This window comes from Pararge aegeria, chromosome 11 (assembly GCF_905163445.1).
Source record: "Pararge aegeria chromosome 11, ilParAegt1.1, whole genome shotgun sequence".
NCBI lineage: Eukaryota > Metazoa > Arthropoda > Insecta > Lepidoptera > Nymphalidae > Pararge > Pararge aegeria.
In genome coordinates, this window is record NC_053190.1 from 6,587,538 (window position 1) to 6,608,734 (window position 21,197).

Genomic DNA, 21,197 nt, shown 5'->3' on the forward strand with positions numbered 1-21,197 from the left:
CTACACGTCAAACAATCAACAAGTTGACGAGTTCGCGAGTGAAATTCTACTACAAGATGTTGTAAACGCAACTATTGCGCATGTTTTGTTACCTATTTAGTTTCGTTTTCCATTATTATTTTTATCACGGCCTTACGGTCGCTGCAGATCTGAATGATTTAGCACCGTAATCACGTTTACGTGGTTGTAAACTTGTGTTTTGTGACCACTGTTGAAAGTGAAAGTGATTAAATAAACTAAGGTAAGTTAGTGCAAATTCTTAAAAATATGATATTCTCAATATGTTTAGGTACGCACTTAATAATGCATAGGTATTAAATTACCTGATATCATTAAACTCAATAATTGGTTGAAAATCCAAATATTTGGCATCGAGTCAATTGTTTTGGTAAAATTAGGTAAGTTGTTTGAATTTGAAAATTTATGAGAATGCATGAGTTTATAGATAGGTACGTACCTACCTACCTGTTTAAAACGGCGCATTTATTGTAGATAATATACCCTAAGTTTTTTATAAATGCCGCGGTCACGGTTGCCGTCCATTTTTTACGGGATAACAATGATCAGTAAATTTTCAGAAATTCCAGGATGTAGGTAAGATTTCTTCGCCAAGATGAGTTAATGGAAAGTACCCACCAACGTAATTTTTAATCGAAATCCTACATTTAGTTAGTTCTTTTCTTAAGCGCAATAACGCTTATCACTTTTCTATACCTGTGTAGGTACTTAACTACCTTCCAATGTCGGCAAGATCGTTTTAATTTTCAAACAGTCAAACAATTAAACCAACCGACAAACTTTCGCTTTTAAGTATAATCAATCTCCAAACTTGTTAACCCATCCATTTACTGACTTGAGTCAATGTTGCTTACATTCCTGGATTATATTCGCTTGATATTCGATATCCGGCGTACCGCGTATTCGGCATAATTTGCACTATTTCAAATTATTCGATTTTACTGCCGATTAAATTCGGTTAAAGCATTTCTGTTCAGTTAACATTATCAATATTTTAATACAGATTTGTTATGATAATCACCTTTGTTTTTTTATTTGTAACTTAATCATGCGATGTTCAAAAACAAAGTAACAGAGTATAATAGTTCGTCATCTTGCAAGCAGCTATACGTACTTAGTAGACTCATTGTACATGGTAGAACCTGTTTATGCGGCAACGAAAAATTCGGCCGGATATCACTGTCGGTGAAAACTATTCGGCGCATCTCTATAATTTACATATAAAGTAATAACTATTATTTTGTTTTAATAAAGTTTACAATAAAATTATCAATTTTTGTTTTATTTTTCAGATGACATCTCATGTAATAAGATGGGTCTGTAATAATAAACTATTAGTATTCTTTGGCTTAGCTACTTTTTGCTTCTTAGTTTCCACTGTAGCACTGTCCACTCAGAACATAGCGCTTAAACGATCTATAACGTTTATTAAGCAAAAAACTAGTCAACAAAACTCAGGGGATTTGCCAAACCAAGCTGGATCGGTACAAGTAAGTACATAAATGAAATTAATATTAAGTATAAGTATAATTATACATTTTTAAGGTTTAGTAAAACAAATAACCTTTTAAAATCGTAAATACAAGTCTGTTCGTCTGTTACAGCCATTTACTGACAGAATTATTCAAGCAAGGTATTTTTTTTCAGAGTTACAGACTTTCAAAAAACGTTATACCTACAAACTATGCTTTAAAATTGAATCCAAATCTTGTTGAAAAAATTTTTGAAGGTGATGTAAAAATTGCACTCAAAATTTTAAAACCTGTAAAGGTAATATCTTTACACGCAAAAGATTTAAAAATACAAGGTGCTGAAGTCAGAAGCAGTCACAATCAAAGTATGGCTGTGGTATCTACAAACTTGTTGTTGGCTTCAGAAGTATTTCAGGTGAATTTACAAGAAGAGACTGAAGCCAATACAAATTATGAACTTCATTTAACGTTCACTGGAAAACTAGATGATGGAATTATTGGATTTTATGCGAGCACCATGCGTAATGGGGAGTAAGTGATATTTAAAAAACAATTTTTGTTTTAAATTGATTTAAAAAACAAATTTTGTTTTGAATCGATTGATGATGATGTAATATTTCAATACTCTAAAAAACCAAATCCTTATTTATTAAATCACAGTAATCGCAGTCATCATCATGGTCATCATCATGCAAAGAAATGGACGTCCACTGCTGAACATAGGTCTTTTTGGAGTTCCAAGGTCTTGTGCCGCTTGGGTCCAGCGGCTCCCTGCGATTCGCTTGATGTCATCCGTCCATCTCATGGGAAGTCTACCAACGCTACCTTGACCGTTGTGTGGTCCCCATTGCAACATCTTGGGACCCCAATGGCCATATGTTCTCCGAGCTATGTGCCCAGCTCACTACCACTTTAGCTTCGCGACTATTAGAGCTACGTCGGTAACTCTGGTTCTTCTACGGATCTCCTCATTCCTAGTTTGATCATACTATAGAGATACTCCAATTATAATAATTTTCCATCGCCCGCTTTCTCTGAGTTTTTTTATGAGTATCACGAGTTTCTGAGCCCTAAGTCATCACTGGCAACACCCACTGCTCGAAGCCTTTGATCTTTAGGCACTGAGGTATTTTGGACGAGAAGATATCACGGAGTTTTCCGAACGCTGCCCATGCGAGTCGAAATCAGCGGTTCACCTCTTCTCAAATTTGACCTACCTAACTGGATTGTGTGCCCTAGGTACCCGTATTCGTCGACAATTTCAAGTGAACTGCTCTCAACGATAAGAGCACTTTGCATATTCACTTTGCCTTCCAGAGCGGAATATGAACATTAGACATAATTTTTTTCTTGCTCATGTTTATTCGTAAGCCCACCTGTTACAGATTGCTGAGGTCATTGATTATCATATAAAGGTCTCGCAGAGTTTCTGCCATTACGACCACATCATCGGCAAACGGAAGTTGAGCACGTACTAGCCATTATTGTTTATTCCGTTCCAATTCCGAAGCAGCTTAGAGCATTTTTCAACGCAGCGGTATACAGCTTCGGCTTTATTTTACGTATTGTATAATATTTTGACGGACTTTAAGTGATAAAATAGTAACATAGAATGTCGGTGAATAAGAAATCTTTTGTTATCACCTCAAAAGAGGTATTTCAATAACGTTTAACATACGCTCAGTACCAACAACAAATGAGATTTTTTGGAGTTAATACTTCCGCCTGTTAGTGAAATAAAAAATTTAGTGTTTATTCGACAATACAAAAGCTGTGCCCTAAAAGTGTTGATTCGTTATATGTAATTATATCATCTATTGTTCAATTCCGTTCACTTTTATTTAAAATGAGTGACTTTTTCTATTAGTGCTTTATGAAGCTTAACGCTTAAAGACAATACACATTACGTACTACGTAACGTATAATACTCCCACGAGTTTCTGTATTGAATTGCATTGGGTGTTATCGTTGAAAAGAGAAACATTGTTACCGGGCATCGCTATTGGGCCAATTGGCAACATTGATTGGATATGGCAATGAAAGTGACATTGACGGATGACAGCAGACCGTCTGACGTCTGATCAATGATCATCTGATGGACTTGTTTTGGTGTAAACTGTAAACTTTAGTAAAATTTAAGTTTTAAGTCCCTCAGGCTCGGTTTTTTGTATACCGTTATACTAGAACAAAAGTAAACTAGAGTACTATTAAATTAACATTGCTTATGATCTTCAAAAGATTATGGAGTCTTGGAAGTGTAACCTATAAAGTTTCAACTGGAATTTGCCGGTGCAAATCTGCTATATCATTCAATACAATGGAGAATTTCGTTAAAACGAAACTAACTGAAAGACTTTGTAGTTCCGTTCGTCCAACGCATTATAGGCTGTTGCTAAGTCCTGATTTAGAAACAGGGCTTTTTGTTGGCGACGTTACCATTGACGTAAATGTGAATCAAGAAAAACGGTCTCTGGCTCTACATTCGAAATTTTTGAACGTAGACAGTTTAAAGGTTTATAGAAGCAGTACTGAAGTGTCCGTAGCAAAGTTTCTGGAAGAAGTATCATTAGAGCAACTTATTATACATTTTGATACAAATCTGACTCCTGGAAGATATCACGTGCATATAAAGTTTAATGGCAACTTGACTCGCAACATTGTTGGTTTTTATCTATCCCACTTAAAAGATAAAAGGTGAACATATATTTCTGTACTTTGAGTGTGTTAGGTAAAAGACTAAAATGACACGTAAATAAGTATAGTCCAATTCAAAGTTCATTTTGTTGCGTTTGGTCTGGTGGGAGGTTTCGGCCATGGCTAGCTACCACCCTCCCTACAAAGATGTGCTGCTTAGCAATTCAGCGTTCTTGTATGATGTTGCATAGGAACTGATTAGGGGTATGAGTTGAATGTAATTGTCATTCCTATAACATTTCAGCCTATTATCTTATACTGCATCCTCAAGTTTGAGCTGGACTGTACCTACATAAATATTTATTGGTGTCTTATAATTAATTATAATAATAATAATAATAATAATAAAAAAAGCCCTTTATTACTGAATAAAGCATGATTGTTAACAAAAAACACAATCTTCCTTATAACTATTTTTCTTAACATATTATTTATATTTGACAGTTTCGCAGTTCAGTACGCCCTTTGGACTGTTGGCCCTTTAGTCTTTGCCATGTTGCTCCCATCATTTTGACAAAATCATCGCTCTACCGAATTCTCTGCCGTCCTCTAGATCGCTTCCCTTCTCTCGGATACCATTCTGCAACTCTTTTTGCCCACCTGTCTTGCTTTTGCCTGCACACATGTCCCGCCCATTTCCATTTTAGTTTTCGGATTTTTACTTTAACATCTGTTATGTTCGTTTCTTTTCTTAGTGATTCATTTCTTAGTTTGTCTAACCGTTTAACATGTAACATACTACGTTCCATCGAGCGCTGACAAATTTTTGTTCTAACTTTTGCGTTAAAGCCCAAGTCTGGCTTCCGTAGGTTAATATAGGAAGTATGCACATAGCAAACACTTTTTGTTTGTATTTCATTGGCATGTCTTTCAATTTCATCACTTCTTTAAACATCCAGTATCTATTCCATGCATTTGTGGTTCGACGTTCTATTTTCTTACTTATTGCATCTGTTGTAGACACAATTTCCCCGAGATAAATGTATAATTAATTACTTAATATTTATTACTAACAATAATTATTGCTTGCCAAAATTATAAAGATGAGAGATGCAGTAAGTAAGTTATTTTTGTATCAGCATAACAGGTCAATGCTCAATATTGTTCTTTTTTGAGAAAAGAAGAAAAATATCTATAAAGCAGTTGAATTCAAAAATTCATTATTCATGTATGCCTATCAGACACTTATGGAAACATTCATACATCATTTATTCCACTATTGTGGGTTGATGTTAACTTTAAATTAAAGCTAGGAGGGTTCTAAAAAGATAACCATTGCATGGCTGTGCAATGGTTATAAATATTATCCATACCCAAGCTTTTTTATTGTATCTGTAATTTTAAATATTATGATTGATTTATCTTTTAATTTACATTTTCTATAAAAGTACTTTACTTTTAAAGAAAATGTATTGGTTTAAATGTAAATTTAATAACAGATTTATGCTGTAAGCACAATGAAATGTAAGCTCAGTTTACAGTTTGCTATATATATATATATATTATATTACCTCAGAGAAGCAGGAGAATTTGTATGGTGTAATTTATAATTTCTTAAATATTTGTGCTCATACCAAACAGATGTTCCACAATGTACTCTTTAATCATGTTTATCTCCAACACTGGAGCTTCCACAGGAAAAGTTGACTTTAAAGAAATTATAAATTTCACCATAACGATTCTCCAACTTTTTGCGACATATAGCAAATTGATTTTAATGTTTGTAGTATTTCATGGAATTCTGCAAAGTATTCTGTCCAGTGATACAAATGCTTGGTTCCTTGCAGACAAATGTTATATCCACAGGTATTTCATACATCTGTGTTAACAAAATACAAAATTACATTCAACCATTTAATCTTATATGAACAATGTTTAATTTCAGCACAATGGTTGCCAGCAAATTCCAACCAACTTATGCTCGGCAAGCATTCCCCTGTTTTGATGAGCCAGACTTTAAAGCAACATATGACATAACACTTGTTAAACCCCTCAACTATGTAGCTCTATCCAATATGAATGTAAGCTAAGTTTTTAAAGGTAATCAAAATGAACTATTTTGCAATAAAACCTATCACCTTAAAGTAAGATTAAAAAACTCCTAATTTTAAAGTTACTATGATTTGGTAAATGTAACTGGCATATAAGCAAATATCCTAGAAAGCAAAATAGTTAGCATTGTAGTTTAAATTTTCGTCTTTTTATAGTTAGCAGTTAATTTTTTTTTGGTTTTACACATTTTTAAATATTATTAAACTGACTTTTTTTTAACTGAGCTAACTATGTTCTCAACATAGTAGAAAAGAAATACGTATTACAAGAGTTTTTCAAATTCAAAAAGGTTTATTTATGTAGACTTATGACAGGGACTTGTGAAGCGTTCAGCGAGTTCAAAAGCATAACTGCTTGAGTGATCGCTTTTATTGCAAACTAGTTTATAACTAAAACATTAAAACATTGCCAAAGTTCCAACAATTTCCAATTATATTATAGTCTCAAAAGTTCTTAATTTTGTCAATAAATATTAGGAAGGAATGGGTACCAAATTGGTGGGAGCATGGGCTCTTAATGCATCATTTGAATATTACTAAATTCCTTCTAAAGTCCCTTATTTTGATAATGTCATGATAATTTACAGTGCTTGTTGGCTTTTCATATCAGATGTTGACACTAACACACTAACTTATCAAACTTATAAGCTTATACCACTGTCATTTGGCTTTTTAGGAAATATCTAAAACATTGGATCCATCATCCAATACAGAAACAGTTACCTTTGCCACCAGTGTACCAATGTCAACATACTTAGCCTGCTTTGTAATATGCAATTTTGAAGCAAAAGAAAATGAAATCATGGCAAACGGCATTGGAAGCAATTTTACATTAAGATCTTTTGCTCAAAAAGACCAATTGCATAAGATTGATTTTGCTCAAGACATTGGAAAGAGGGCCACCGAGTTTTACATTAAGTATTATGAAGTTCCATTCCCATTGCCAAAATTAGGTAAGTAATCCTAATTAAATCACATTTCTGATTGGTGAGATTCTTGCAGCTAGTTAAAGCAATTTAAGCGATTAAAATATCACCCGCTTTAACGGTGAAGTAAAACATCGTGAGGAGACCAGCATGCCAGAGAGTTCTATATAATGATCTCAAAGGTTCTATTATATTATTTATTATTTATAAAGGTGTGTAGAGTTCACCAATCCCCAAGTGCGGATTGGGCAAGCATGGTGGACTACTGCCTTGTGTGAACCGTTCTGATTGTGGGAGGAGACCCGTGCCCCATGTGAACCAGTAATGGGTTAATATGATGATCCTTATATACAGAGTAGGAATATAGTTACTCTTAAATTTTGGTTTTGTCAAAGTTTGAAATTGAACTTATTTACTATTTTCTATCTTCTTTACTATTTTCGTTCCAGAATAACAATATTTAATTGTTTCAGACATGATTGCCATCCCCGATTACGTGTCAGGTGCAACAGAGCATTGGGGTTTGATAACTTATAGAGAAACTTCATTCTTAATTGATGAAGAAACGGCTTCCTCTAGAAATAAGATCAGTGTTGCTAACACTGTAGCACATGAACTGGCTCATATGTGGTTTGGTAATTTAGGTATGTTTTACCTTTTTTATTTTTTAGGCATATTTGAATTTTTATATAATAAATAAAGTAATATACTAAGACAATACACTCATCGCCACTTAGCCCCAAAGTAAGCGTACCTTGTGTAATGGGTACCAAGGTGACTGAATTTTTATTTTATATTAATAATATACATAAATACTTAGAGTATACATATAAACACCCAGACACTGAAAAACATTCATGCTCATGACACAAACATTTTCCAGTATTGGGAATCGAACCCACGGACTTTGACTGAGAAAGCAGGGTCCCTGCAAACTTATTGGTCTAGTGGTTAGCTTGTTCGAAGACATAACCATATTTAAAATTTTATTATTTTTGTTTTATTAGTGACAATGAAATGGTGGGACGAAGTTTGGCTCAATGAGGGATTTGCTTCATATATGCAAGTGAAATCGCTTAATGCGATAGAACCTTCTTGGACAATGGTAATAGATTTTTTTTTTATCCTAGTAGCTTTATGTGGTTTTAACCCCGGGGGTCCCAGGTTCGTTTCCCCGGCAGGGGCTATTTGGGTATTCATAATTTCTGGAATTTCTCTGGTCTCGTCTGGTAAGAGGCTTCGACTGTGGCTAGCTATCACCCTATCGATAAAGAGACGCTGCTTAGCTATTGAGCGTTCCGGTACGGTGTCCCGTAGCGTGTCAGATTACCAATTAAGGGTATGGGCTTAATGTAACTGTGTCACTTATTACAAATACATTTTGTATTATTAGTGTTGTAGTTTGATTGACTAAATTTTTAATAGTATCTGATTAAAGTTGATTGTTAAAATATTCGTATTTTTTAGCTGGATCAATTTTTGACTCGGACTTTACATTCAGTTTTAGTGACTGATGCCAAACTGTCAAGCCACCCTATAGTACAAACCGTTGAGACGCCGGATCAGATTACCGCCATTTTTGACTCCATCTCCTACAATAAGGTAGGTAAATGTATTTAAAACATGTAAACTTTGTATGAGCGTTTTGAAAACACGACACGACGCACGCAACGCGTGATTAATAAAAATATTTTTTTTATATGGGTTTTTTATGCGCATATTAATTATGTGGTATTGTTTTTTCTTTTAAATTTTTATAGTGACGACTGTCCTAGATAGAAGTCCTAGATATCCCACCTGATGATAAGTGAAAAACCATCGTCTATAAAATCAAATTTAAACTCAAAAATCTTTATTCAAAAAAAATTCACTACGCTTCCGAGTCCAACTCAACTCGAGTTGGGTAAATCAAGATTACTCAGCGTAACCAAGTGCGTTAAACGAAAAGACATAATCAACATTTCATACGATCGATCAATTGATCAAAAATCACCAAATGTTACTAATCCGCGAAATTATATGATGAGTTAGGTACTTATCGTACCTAACTCATCATATAATTTCGCGGGGTTATAAGGGTTATAAGGTTTTGTGTTACGCTATTTTTCTTACGTATTACGCACTGAGCGGTTAAGTTACCTGAGTCAGAAAACAGTGTTAACTAAGATTTTAATTTTAACTTTGAAATGCAGTCAAAATCTGTTATAACGACATCGAAGGGCCTACTCATATTTAGTCGTAAAAACCGATAGTTGTAACAACCGGTATATTCATGTAGGAAATTAAACCGCATTTTGTTTAGTTCAATACTAACGTATAATATAAAAGAACAATATAATTTTTCCATCATTTTGGTATGCATAAAATCTGTAATTTTAGTTTGTTCAATACTTCTGTCGTGCATACACATTTTGTAATTCACGCTGGATTTTAATCAGCGTATCGTCACAATTTCCCTGCATGTGGAACTCTTCATTAAAAAGAACAATCTTTCGTAATACACTAACAGCATTGAGACCGTCAATCAAAGTTGGCACTGTAAATTGTTCTTCCGAGTCTTCCTGTTCATTTTCATTTTCCTCTTGAACTTCACGTACAATATCATGCTCCGTAGCTGGTGCACAAATTGCAATAGACTTATCTACATCAATGAACTCGTCTGCTTCAGTAGTAGAAAAAGCCGGTCGTAAATTTTGGGCTAATTGAACCAAAGAAATATTGTCCTCTTCATCATCGTCAATCACATCATCTGAGGTTCTCGTTATAAGACTTGTAAGATCTTTAAAACCTGCATGCCCAAAGCAGTTAGCTATAGTTTTTTGTGAAACTTTTTCCCATGCTTCTGATATCATCAGGATGGCATCAAGAACCGTAAAACTGTTCTGATTATTACTGTCTGTGCTTTGTATTAACTTTAACACTTGCAGTATTCTATAATGAGATTTTAAACATCTTATTATACCTTGGCCATATGTTGCAGTACAGATGTAACATTTGGTGGTAAGAACACGAGTTTAATACACTTCAGATAAGTAACAGCCGGATGAGTAGGACAATTATCAACTAAAAGAAGAATTTTCTTATTGTTTGCTTTTAATTCAGCGTCCCAGTTTCGTAACCATCTTTCAAAAATTTCCGATGTCATCCATGACTTCACATTGTTTTCATACGTTACCGGCAGTGAGCGTATGTTTTTAAAGCATCTTGGTTTCTTAGATTTCCCAATAACTAAAAGCTTCCTTTTACAGGATCCTGTCATATTTGCTGCAACCATGATCGTTATTCTCGTCTTGGACATTTTTCCTCCCGAATAATTCTTTTGAATTTTAAAGTCCTGTCTGGTGTCATATTGTGAAAAAGTCTGGTTTCGTCTGCATTATAAATGTCTTCTGAACTGTACCCTTCGCATAATGTAGGCCACTTTTGCGTAATCCATTCGTCTACAGCACTTTATCCACACTGGCAGCTTCACCACTCATTTTCCCGCCTACAATGCCATGTCGAGCCCGGAAACGTTGAATCCAACTAGACGAGCAAACAAAATCTTCACCAAAACGTTGAGCAAAATCGTTGGCTTTTTGTTGAAGAATTGGTCCATTTATTGGCACATTATTTGTCCTTTGATATTTAAACCACTTTAACAAAGCTTCCTCAATCTTGATATTGTTCTGGCTCGTTTCATTTTCAAAAAATTCTTGTCGTAAAGCATTTGAATTTTCTCCCTTTCTTTCCAAATGGGTGAAATTGTCGAGTGTGATACACCATATTCATTGCCAGGTCTTTGTTTGGAATTCCTTTCTCTAGCTTTGAAATAATACGCGATTTTTCTTCGATATTGATTTGTTTTCTTTTTTGCGACATGTTACACAGTTAACTCAATTGACAATATGTTTTGGTGCGTCTTGTGTAAAGATAAGTAACAAACTGACTTAAGAGATATGACGAAGCGGGCCTTGAGGCTACGGCATGCATAGCACATGCACATGCACATTGTTTCTAAAAATTATAAAAGACCCTAAACTTTTTTCACTTCTACGATAATAGCCATTGATCATTATACTGTGCCAGATGTGGATACAAATTGTTTACAATACAGCTGAAACGGTCGTTCTACAGATATAATTCCATGAAAACATTAACCAAATGTGGTCGCTTAATGCGGTATGTCGTAATAAACAATGTCGTAAAAACCAATGTTTTCCGATAAGGCGGTCATATAGCATTCAGCCAGGACCTTTGATTTGATTGGTCAATTTAACCGGTATGTTGTTCTAAACGATGTCACCATAAACGGTTTTGACAGTGGTGATAAAATTACAATTTTTTTTTTATTAAAAGTGTGACAAACCTTTACATCGTGATTTTTGGTTTGTTTACGTAAATTCCACATCGAGTTAGGCTATACTATAGTTGCAGTTTTGCTCATCTATATAATTTTTCAGGGTGCCTCGGTTTTGAGAATGCTAGAAGGTTTCATTGGCGAAGAGAATTTCCGTCGGGGTGTGTCAGATTACCTAAAAAAGTATGAATTCGGTAACACTATCACGCAAGATCTGTTATCGTCAATGGAGCCCTACTTTAAGAAGGATTACCCTGACCTAAGTTTAAGGTTAGTGAATCTGTATCGAATGCTTTCATCACTTCTTTTAATTCAATGGTACAAGCTATACTTAGTTATATTTTTTGTGTGTCGTCACTTGGAATTCTATTTAGAATAATCACACATGTATCCAACCCACACGTAATTTAATTTGAAGTGTTTATTTGCAGCTATATAATGGACACGTGGACCAGGCAGATGGGCTATCCATTACTGAGTGTAAAGCGTGGAGATCAAGCTAACACGTATATTGTGACTCAAAACAGGTTCCTAATCAACCCAAAAGCAGTGGTCAACCAAACTTCAGAATTCAAGTAAGTGAATTATTACATTAAACACTGTCCATCAAGTAATACTTCACAGGCTTTAGAGGTGCATTTATGTACTGTCTCTGAGACTTATCTGAGGAACCGAAAACCTAATAGTTTTTGAGTAAACCACTGCCATAGTTTTTTACTAAACACACCTTTGTTAAAGTGCACTAGATATCGTCTCAATGATTGAATTGATGATTGGGAAGGCACTGGCCACTAAGATACGGGATTTCCTAGTTTAGGGGTCACGATTCCAAAGATTTATTGTACTGAGTTTTTCTAATAAATATTTTCATTCTTTCTTTCTTACTGAAATAAATCAGATACATCCCTAACACCACATGCAATATTAAAATCATGAGACTCCTGTCACTTTATCAGGCACGCGTCGCGTACCGTAGGTCGGTCTTTTATGTTAAATAAGGTTGTCATAAGTAAACACTTAGAATATTTTAAGTTAGTTTGTATGGAAAAATAAATATGCTTCTTTTAATTTAATATTTTTACAGGGTGATTCCTTATGAAATATACTAATGCACCGTCCAACAGTATCGTAATTCCGTTAAATTTTGTATATTATATTTATGTATATGTTTTGCAAAATTGTGTTTTATAGTCCCTAGACTTTTGACACCGATTTTAATTTGTTTTATTACTAATGTTTCTTTCAAAAGGTAAAAGTAAATACAAAATAAACTTTATTTGCTATCCGCATCTCGCAGGTATCGTTGGTATATTCCAATCACATACAAAACTAATAAAGGACCAAAGAATGGAGTTACCTGGTTTCCAAACAATCAAGAAAGTGGTAAGTATTATATACTAGGCTTCATAAAATAAAATTTATAAACCGCATGTCATTTTCGGGATGTCTCTCAATAAGTTCAAAGTAAACCATTTGTTTATTCAAAAGAGTTTAAATAAAACTCAGGTTTATTTGTGTTATACTCTTGCCTATCAACTTATCACACTTGCTTGACAGTTACATTAACACTTGGCGAAGGAGAAAAATGGTTGAAGATAAACAATAACCAAGTTGGTTACTATAGAGTTGACTACACAGCTGATATGTGGCAAAACCTTATACAGGAGTTGAAAAGCCGTTCCGAACAGGTTAGTGACTTGCGTGTTAAATACTTAGCCAAGTCGGCACTTCGATTCGTCAATATTTGTTGAATAACAAAGCCAGCCGACTCCGAAGCAAGGCCCGACCAAATGCTTGACAATATTTTTGATCATGAATCCGGAGTTTAATTCTGCAAAAAATGGTTATTTTTTGGATTTTTATGCCAAAAATTCACAGAAGCAAGTTAGAGAAATATCTTAATCTGAGGTGACGTTGATCTCCCCATACAAAGCCAACCAGTAACATTCTGTAAGCTCTAAATCCTATTATAAAGGAGACCTCTTCCAAGCTGTGACGTAAAAGCCTAGGTACAACATTTCTCAATAATCATAAGGCCAATAAGCTAGATAGCCCTTTCTGGAGCGGTGTTCACGTTAGATATGGGCAACGTTAAGGTCTTTGGTTCGAGCACATAGGTCGTAAAACATACTAACAAAATATGATATGGATTATTAAAAATAAACGTATTTTTATTACTATTATTAATTTTCGCTAAAAAATAAGAGATGGGGTATTAACTATTCATAATTCTTCCCACAGCTAACAATATCGGACAGAGCACATCTGCTAAACGATATATTTGCCCTGGCCGAGTCTGAAATTGTACCTTACGCGGTTGCTTTGGACCTTTCTACGTATCTTAACGTAGAATCCGACTTTGTGCCCTGGGAGGCCGCTACGTCTGTATTCTCAACGCTTTCCGAAAGACTGACCAACACACCAGCGCATGGTTATTTGGAGGTACGTAAAATCTATTTTTTCTTACTTGTCTTATAATGTACACAACCTTTTGTTTCTTTTTAGTTTCCTACTATTTTATAATTTTTATTCTTGTTAAACTTGTTACTTGGAAAATCATCAACTATGTTATTGACGGTGAATCTTGCTTGTTTTAGAAATACGTTCAAAGTCTAGTGGAACCTCTATACAAAAAGCAATCTTGGGAGAAAACCAGTATGAGCGTGATTAATGGGTAAGAGGAAGTTTTAGCTTTATATTTCTGATTGCAACCTGTTTAATTTAACCGATTCTTTACGAAATTTACGGGTACGGGTAGTAGTAGTTCGATTTTTGAAAACGGCCTTTTCGGATTTTATTATTATTATTATTTTTTTTTATTTTTTTATTATTTTTTTTTATTCTCGGCCGTGGCTAATTACCACCCTACCGACAAAGACATGTCGCTAAGCGCTTTAGTGTTCCGTTGCGATGTCGCGTAGAAACCGATTAGGTATATGACTACCATACTCCCTAACAGGTTAGCCCGCTACCATCTTAGACTGCATCATCACTTACCACCAGGTGAGATTGCAGTCAAGGGCGAACTTGTAGTGAAAAAAAAAAAAAAAATGGACAGCCGTAAAAAATATGCGAAACCAAATACTTGTTCTATGTGGTGTACGTTTTCAAGTTCGTCAAAAAAATATTGTGCCGAACCCACAAAACGTGGGATAAGATCAAGCAAATAAAAGACTGGAAATAAGAAATAAGGGTCGTAGTTATTAGCGTGGTCAATTTCTTATAACCTTCCTCAAGAATTGGGCAATCTAAAGCATAAAAAGATTTTCTCAAATACGACAGGCTGTTCCAAAGATTAGTTTTATAGTTATAACTGAGTTAGTAGTTTGCACTTGAACTACTAGTTGTTTGAGTCATACATATGAACAGCCGGTTGGCATAGTTGGCAGCGACCCTGCTTTCTGCGTCCAAGGCAGTGGGTTCGATTCCCACAACTGGAAAAAAATGTTTGTGATGAACATGAATATTTTTAAGTGTCTGGGTGTTTATCTGTATATAACAAGTATTTATGTGTAGTATATTCTTAAAAAAAAATATCATCAGCTATCTTAGTACCCATAAAACAAGCTGCGCTTACTTTGGGGCTAGATGGCGATGTGTGTATTGTCGTAGTATATTTATTTATTTTTATAATTTATTAAATCCATATATTAGCTTTTATATACAAAGAAATCTATAATTAAATGAATACATTAAAACTTACATCAAACTTATTTCAGATGTCATAGGTTCTTAGTTTATTTTCTGGTCCAGTCTCGATGAACAGACAGCCAATAGTCTGAATTAGGACTCGGCATACCCTCACAGACGACCCTAAGTATTCTATTGTTAGAGTTCCTAATCCTTTCCCAAAAGGATGCTACACGAACTCTAACAATACAATAAAAGTCAGCCACTGCAATACCTCGTTAGGCCCATGAGTATACGGAAAATCGTTGTATTGCACTGTTATGGCATAAAATGACTTTTTGAAAAGAGTTGTCCAGAGCTGGCACGTGTAGAAGCACTGAGAGTAGGCGTTTAATAAAAGTTATTTTGACTTCCTTGCTACATTTACCAAATCTACGTGCCATATTCATTGCCATTCAATGCCATTGCCAGTGGCATTTCCAATTACCCTCAGCACGGTATACAGTAATGCCGCTTGGCAGCAGAAATAAGTGTGGCGGTATACTGCTCCGGACGAGCTGTCAAAAAGCTCTAGTACTTTTAGATTATACAACTATACACTTTGTTTTGCTTATTAGTTACGATACGTTTTGCTTATTCAGTTTGCTTCGGGCACGGGTACTGTCACTGTCAACAAGTTACGGTCTACCCGATGCAGAAACAAAGGTCCGCAGTCTTTTCCTGGCATGGCTCAACGAGCGCTCGAATCAAACAGTAATTGAGACGGATTTGCGCGATTTTGTATATTATTATGGTAAGAAAAAAAAATTATGATGAGAAAAAGAAATAAAACACGTTTATTTGCCTTGCAACATTAAACACAAGTATGAATGAATGAATACACTTTTATTGTACACCAAAGAAACAAAAAGTAGTTATAAAGATATAAATACAATCAAGAGAGTACAATTTGGTGGCCTTATCGCTACATAGCGATTTCTTCCAGTACAAGTAATACAAAAGAGAAAAGTTAAAAGTTGCCACAGTAACAAAATGGTCGCCACTCAACATAGTTATGGCTACAGGTAATAAAATTTTCGATGTAAAGTCAACCTTTTCTGTGGATTCTCCGATATCCGAGCGACAAATGCGTAGAGAGAGCTTCGATCAGAGGATCTTTGTTTCTTATTTTTTATTTATCGAGATTTTGGGAGATTTACTTATTTAGATAAACTTGAAAAGCCAATCCAATCCTTTGAGCCTTTTTAAGTTTTGTATTTGGATGTTTAAATGCCATCTCAAAAAAATTGTGAAATAAAATGAAATTAAATGCAAAATGAAATGAAATTATTCGCAAGAAACATTGTAATATTTACATTCAATCGTAAAAATGCAAGTTACTATCTCAAAGCTTATTTTAGGCGTAATCAGTGGTGTGCATAGAGGGTATGCACAGGGTATGCAGGTGATATAAAATAAAGAAAAACTCCAGTAAGAGTTATAAAAAACTTAAGGATAGGCATTGTAAGAGTTATAAAAAGCCTACCCTTAAGTATTTATAACTCGTATTTGAGATTTTCTTCATTTTATATTATCTGCATACCCTGTGCATACCCTATATGCAGGCCACTGGGCGTTATTCTCGTTTTTTCAGGAAATACACCTTTATATATAAACTTAAGAACCTTTTTCTTTGGTATACCCACACAAAATACATTTAAATATACATATGAAACAAGCACTCAGCTTTATTAGATTAAATTTAATTGACACGGTTTATTTTCTATTTATTTATATGTATATAGGTATGAAATCAGCGACGCAAGACGAATGGGATAAGTTATGGCAAAATTATTTAAAAGAGGAAGATGTCCAAGAACAGTCCAAAATACGAAGTGCCTTATGTGCGCCCCGTGATGTGAACATTTTAAGAAGGTAAATTTTGTTTAATATACTTAGCTGTAAAACCACAATAATATTACTGGTATTTTTTTTATACCTATTTAGAATAATATAATATTCATCATCATCATCATCATCATCATCATCATCATATCAAACCATTACCGGCCCCCTACAGGGCACGGGTCTCCTACCATAATGAGAAGGGATTTAGGCCGTAGTCCACCACGCTGGCCCCGTACGGATTGGTGGACTCCACACACCGTTGAGAACATTATGTAGAACTCTCAGGCATGCAGGTTTCCTCACGATGTTTACCTTCACCGTTGAAGCATGTTATATTTTTAGAAGAATCACTTTAAACGTACATAACTTAGAGGATGATTGGAGATATATAATGCAATAACGTAACCGTGCCAGTTGGAAGTGATTGGTGGGCTCAGCAGGGCGAGCACGGGCAGGGGACAAAATGATATCCCCCGGTTATATCCCCTGACAAGGGATATAATGAACGTGACCACCTGCTAAAGCACGGGAACATGGAATAAGAGAAGTTAATCGCCGTTTATTATTACACATATATTATTTGAATATTATTTCCAAGTGGAAATGGAAAGTGGAAATGGCGCACAAGTGTGCGCCAGTGCTCTGAGAGTTGATAAAGCTGTGGAAGAAGATACATTTTTATCCTTTCCCCGGGGATATAATTTCACTTCACAGTTCACACTCATTCATGCTGTTGTGAATATCGTAACTGATTATTTTGTATATTTTGTACTTGTACCTATTGCTTTATATATGTAATCTAGATTTGGCCTTATTTTACTAATAAGATAAACCCTTAACAAAAATTGTTTGGAACGCTGTTAGATTACTAATAAATAAATAAATAAATAATTGTCTCCTGCCCATGCTAGCCGTGCAGGGTGTGAGTAGCGATCGCTCGTTACTATTGTTACAATAAGGAATCTGACCACTTTTCAGTATGTGTTTTATATTAATAATTATGCTTAAATATAACTTTACAATTTTATTTTTATGTTTATCCTATTATGGTATAAATTCTAAGTTAATTTCGGACTTACCCAAGCATTAGTTTACCCAAATAATTGAAATGACAGGAATTGTAAAAAGGAGCGTTTAATTCGACTTTCATATGATAATTAACATCGCCTCTTACACATTGTAACATTCGAACGCCGCCATCATGAACAGTTTTATTCAAATTCAAATTTAAAAATTCTTTATTCATGTAGGCCTATTACAGGCACTTATGAAGCGTTCATACATATAGTTTACATAATTGTAAAGGGACTGTGATAACTTCGTTCGCCAACTTAAGCCTAAAGCTACGAGGGTTCCAAACGCGCCCTGGTCTAAGAGCCCACAATAAAGTTAGCAGGGTTTTTTTTTTGTTATCAGCACTAACATTAGAATATTAAAATAGCCCCTTTGCTTTACTGTATTTTTCAGAAAAAAGTGGGTATTTTCAGAAATCTATACGTCAGTATAACAAATCTTTTGAACATTGGCACCGATATCGAAAACTATGACATATTCTTTATAGCATATTTTGCATACCCTGCAAAATGTACTCTTGTAAGGAAATGGTATTACACTTAGGTACTGTTTGTGGGCTACATGCTTGATCTATCAATCCATACTACATAATGTTTCTTCCTTTCCTTTACGCCCTAAGCACATGATAGGCTTAACCCCTATATAATAAATAAAAATAAATAAATAAATAAATATACTACGACAATACACACAACGCCATCTAACCGCAAAGTGAGCTTAGCTTGTGTTATGGGAACTAAGATGACTGATGAATATTTTTACGAGTAATATACATAAATACTTAGAATATACATATAAACACCCAGACACTGAAAAATATTCACGCTCATAACACTAACATTTTCCAGTAGTGGGAATCGAAACCACGGCCTTCAGAAAGCAGAGTAGCTGCAAACTGCGTCAACCGGCCGTCATTCGAGTAGATTTTTGCCACAGACTTAGTTATTTTTTTTAAATACTGTTACTGTACTGTACCAAATTGTACGTTATACCTTATTGTGCTGTTGTATTTGTGGTGTACAATAAAAGTGTATTCATTCATTCATTCATACTGTCACTGATATCGAAAACTATTACATGTACCTAATCATTAGTTTTGATCTTTGTTACAGGTATTTGGAACTAGCGTGGGATGAGAACAACATCCGAAGTCAGGATTACCTAAACGTACTGTCATCCATTAGTTCAAATCCAAACGGTACCGAACTAGTGTGGAACAACGTACGGGAGAATTGGCCCAAACTAGTTGAACGCTTTACTTTGAACAGCAGATACTTGGGTAGCTTAATACCGAGCATCACTGATTCCTTCAACACGGATCAAAGGTTGAAAGAGGTAGATCCATTTTAAATTGTATAGCATACTTTTATATTGAAACAGGCTAAATAAGCTATCGTAGTAGTATACGACGTAAATGAAAATCGAAATAATACTTCAGAGGCTTAAGTAATGCGTCTGTAGGCGTAAATAATGTACTTCTAACATTATTAACTGTCTCTGAGACTTATCTGTGAAACCGAAACGCTAATAGGTTTTGAGAGTGCAGTGATTTACTGCCATACTTTTTACTTAAAAAGATCAGATACAGCCCTAACATCACATGCAAAATTATTATCGCGTAGCGTAGGTACTACGCGCGTGTCGGTCTTTTATCTTCAATAGGGTTGTCATAAGTAAACACTTAGAATGTTTTGAGTTAGTTTGTATGGAAAAATAAATATGCTTCTTTTGAATTAATATTTTTACAGGGTGATTTCTTATGAAATATACTTATGCACCCTTCAACAGTATTTCGTAATTCCGTTACACGTTGTATAGTAATACTAGCTGGGCCTGCGGTATAACCCGTGATAAATATATCTGTACACGAAACTGCTATAAATAAAAAAAAAAAATACGTGTGGTACAGACTAAATTGCGAATTCGATGTTTTTTCCAGGATCAAATGTAGCCTATGTTACTCTCCGTTTTTTCAACTAAAAAAATCGGGTCCAGTTGGATGTAAAGGAAGGACTACCAAAAAACACATTTTCGCATTTATTGTATTAGTTAGTATTTGGATTATTTAGTAGTAGTAGTGCTTTTTTGTGTCAGCTCGTCCTGGGAATTACTGCAGCCATGTTTACTACTGCCACCTGTGTTCTGGTTAGAAAGGTTTGGTTGCACCTACACCTGAGGGAGATGGACACAGGGCGGCAGTTCGTAGCACGTGTCGCAATGACTCTGTCAAAGTTACAAATGTATATGTGTAAAACCCATCGACCTAATTGTTGCCACAGAGTTACTTGTTTTTTTTGTTTGTCTTTACTTTACGCCCTAACTAGCAACCCATCGACCTAATTGTTGCCACAGAGTTAGTTGTGTTTTTTATTTGTCTTTACTTTACACCCTAACTAGCAACCCATCGACCTAATTGATGCCACAGAGTCAGTTGTTTTTTTCGTTTGTCTTGACTTTACACCCTAACTAAGCCACCAATCGACCTGATTTTTTTGTTCGTCCTTTACGCCCTGAACAGCAACCAATCCACTTGATTTTTGGCAGAGAGTTAGTTGAAAGGACGGAGAGTTTTAGTCTTTACCAGCTTAACAAACTGTTCCTACGGGATCTGCAAAAACGCCTGTTAACGCGGAATAAGAACGCGCCCAACAACTATTTATTACTATATAGTTAAAGTAATGTAAAAACGCTTGTGTTAATGGAAATTCGACGATTTATATTGAAATATGCTTTCAGATGGAACAGTTGTTCGCCCAATACCCAGAGGCGGGAGCGGGTGAGTCATCCCGTTTACGCGCTCTTGAGACCGTTCGCAACAACATTAAATGGGCGGCCACCCACCAGGATGTCGTATCTGCATGGTTAGAGGAAGCTGTCAATCCTCAAAAGGCATAATCTAAAAACATATGTCAAGATTTATAAATTTAAAATGCATATAAACTTAAAATTTAAAATTTTACGATTATGAACATGATAGGATTTGAACAAAAATGTTTCCTAATAAAGTCTATTTTTTCTTACTAGTCTTGTAATGTAAAAACTTCTTGTTTAGCGTTGCGTCTATTTTCAGATTGTTGAGAAAATAATAAAAACATACCCACATAAA

The 21,197-nt window shown here is 35.0% G+C and overlaps 1 protein-coding gene across 2 annotated transcripts; it reads left to right on the top strand.

The window, feature by feature from the left end:
- Positions 1-16: 16 nt before the first annotated feature.
- LOC120627415 (glutamyl aminopeptidase) lies at positions 17-21,197 on the top strand. 2 transcript variants are annotated; one of them, XM_039895416.1, is made up of 18 exons: positions 17-241; positions 1,311-1,508; positions 1,666-2,021; positions 6,070-6,205; positions 6,912-7,188; positions 7,635-7,805; positions 8,169-8,266; positions 8,629-8,763; positions 11,604-11,770; positions 11,932-12,075; positions 12,798-12,883; positions 13,058-13,188; positions 13,742-13,942; positions 14,098-14,174; positions 15,772-15,923; positions 16,915-17,044; positions 19,204-19,426; positions 20,828-21,197. In XM_039895416.1, exons 2-18 carry the CDS (start codon positions 1,311-1,313, stop codon positions 20,984-20,986), a joined length of 2,841 nt encoding a protein of 946 aa, XP_039751350.1. In that variant the 5' UTR covers positions 17-241; the 3' UTR covers positions 20,987-21,197. The 2 variants fall into 2 exon arrangements, with proteins under 2 accessions (XP_039751350.1, XP_039751351.1); XM_039895417.1 differs by lacking the exons at positions 17-241; positions 1,311-1,508; positions 1,666-2,021 and adding an exon at positions 3,537-4,184.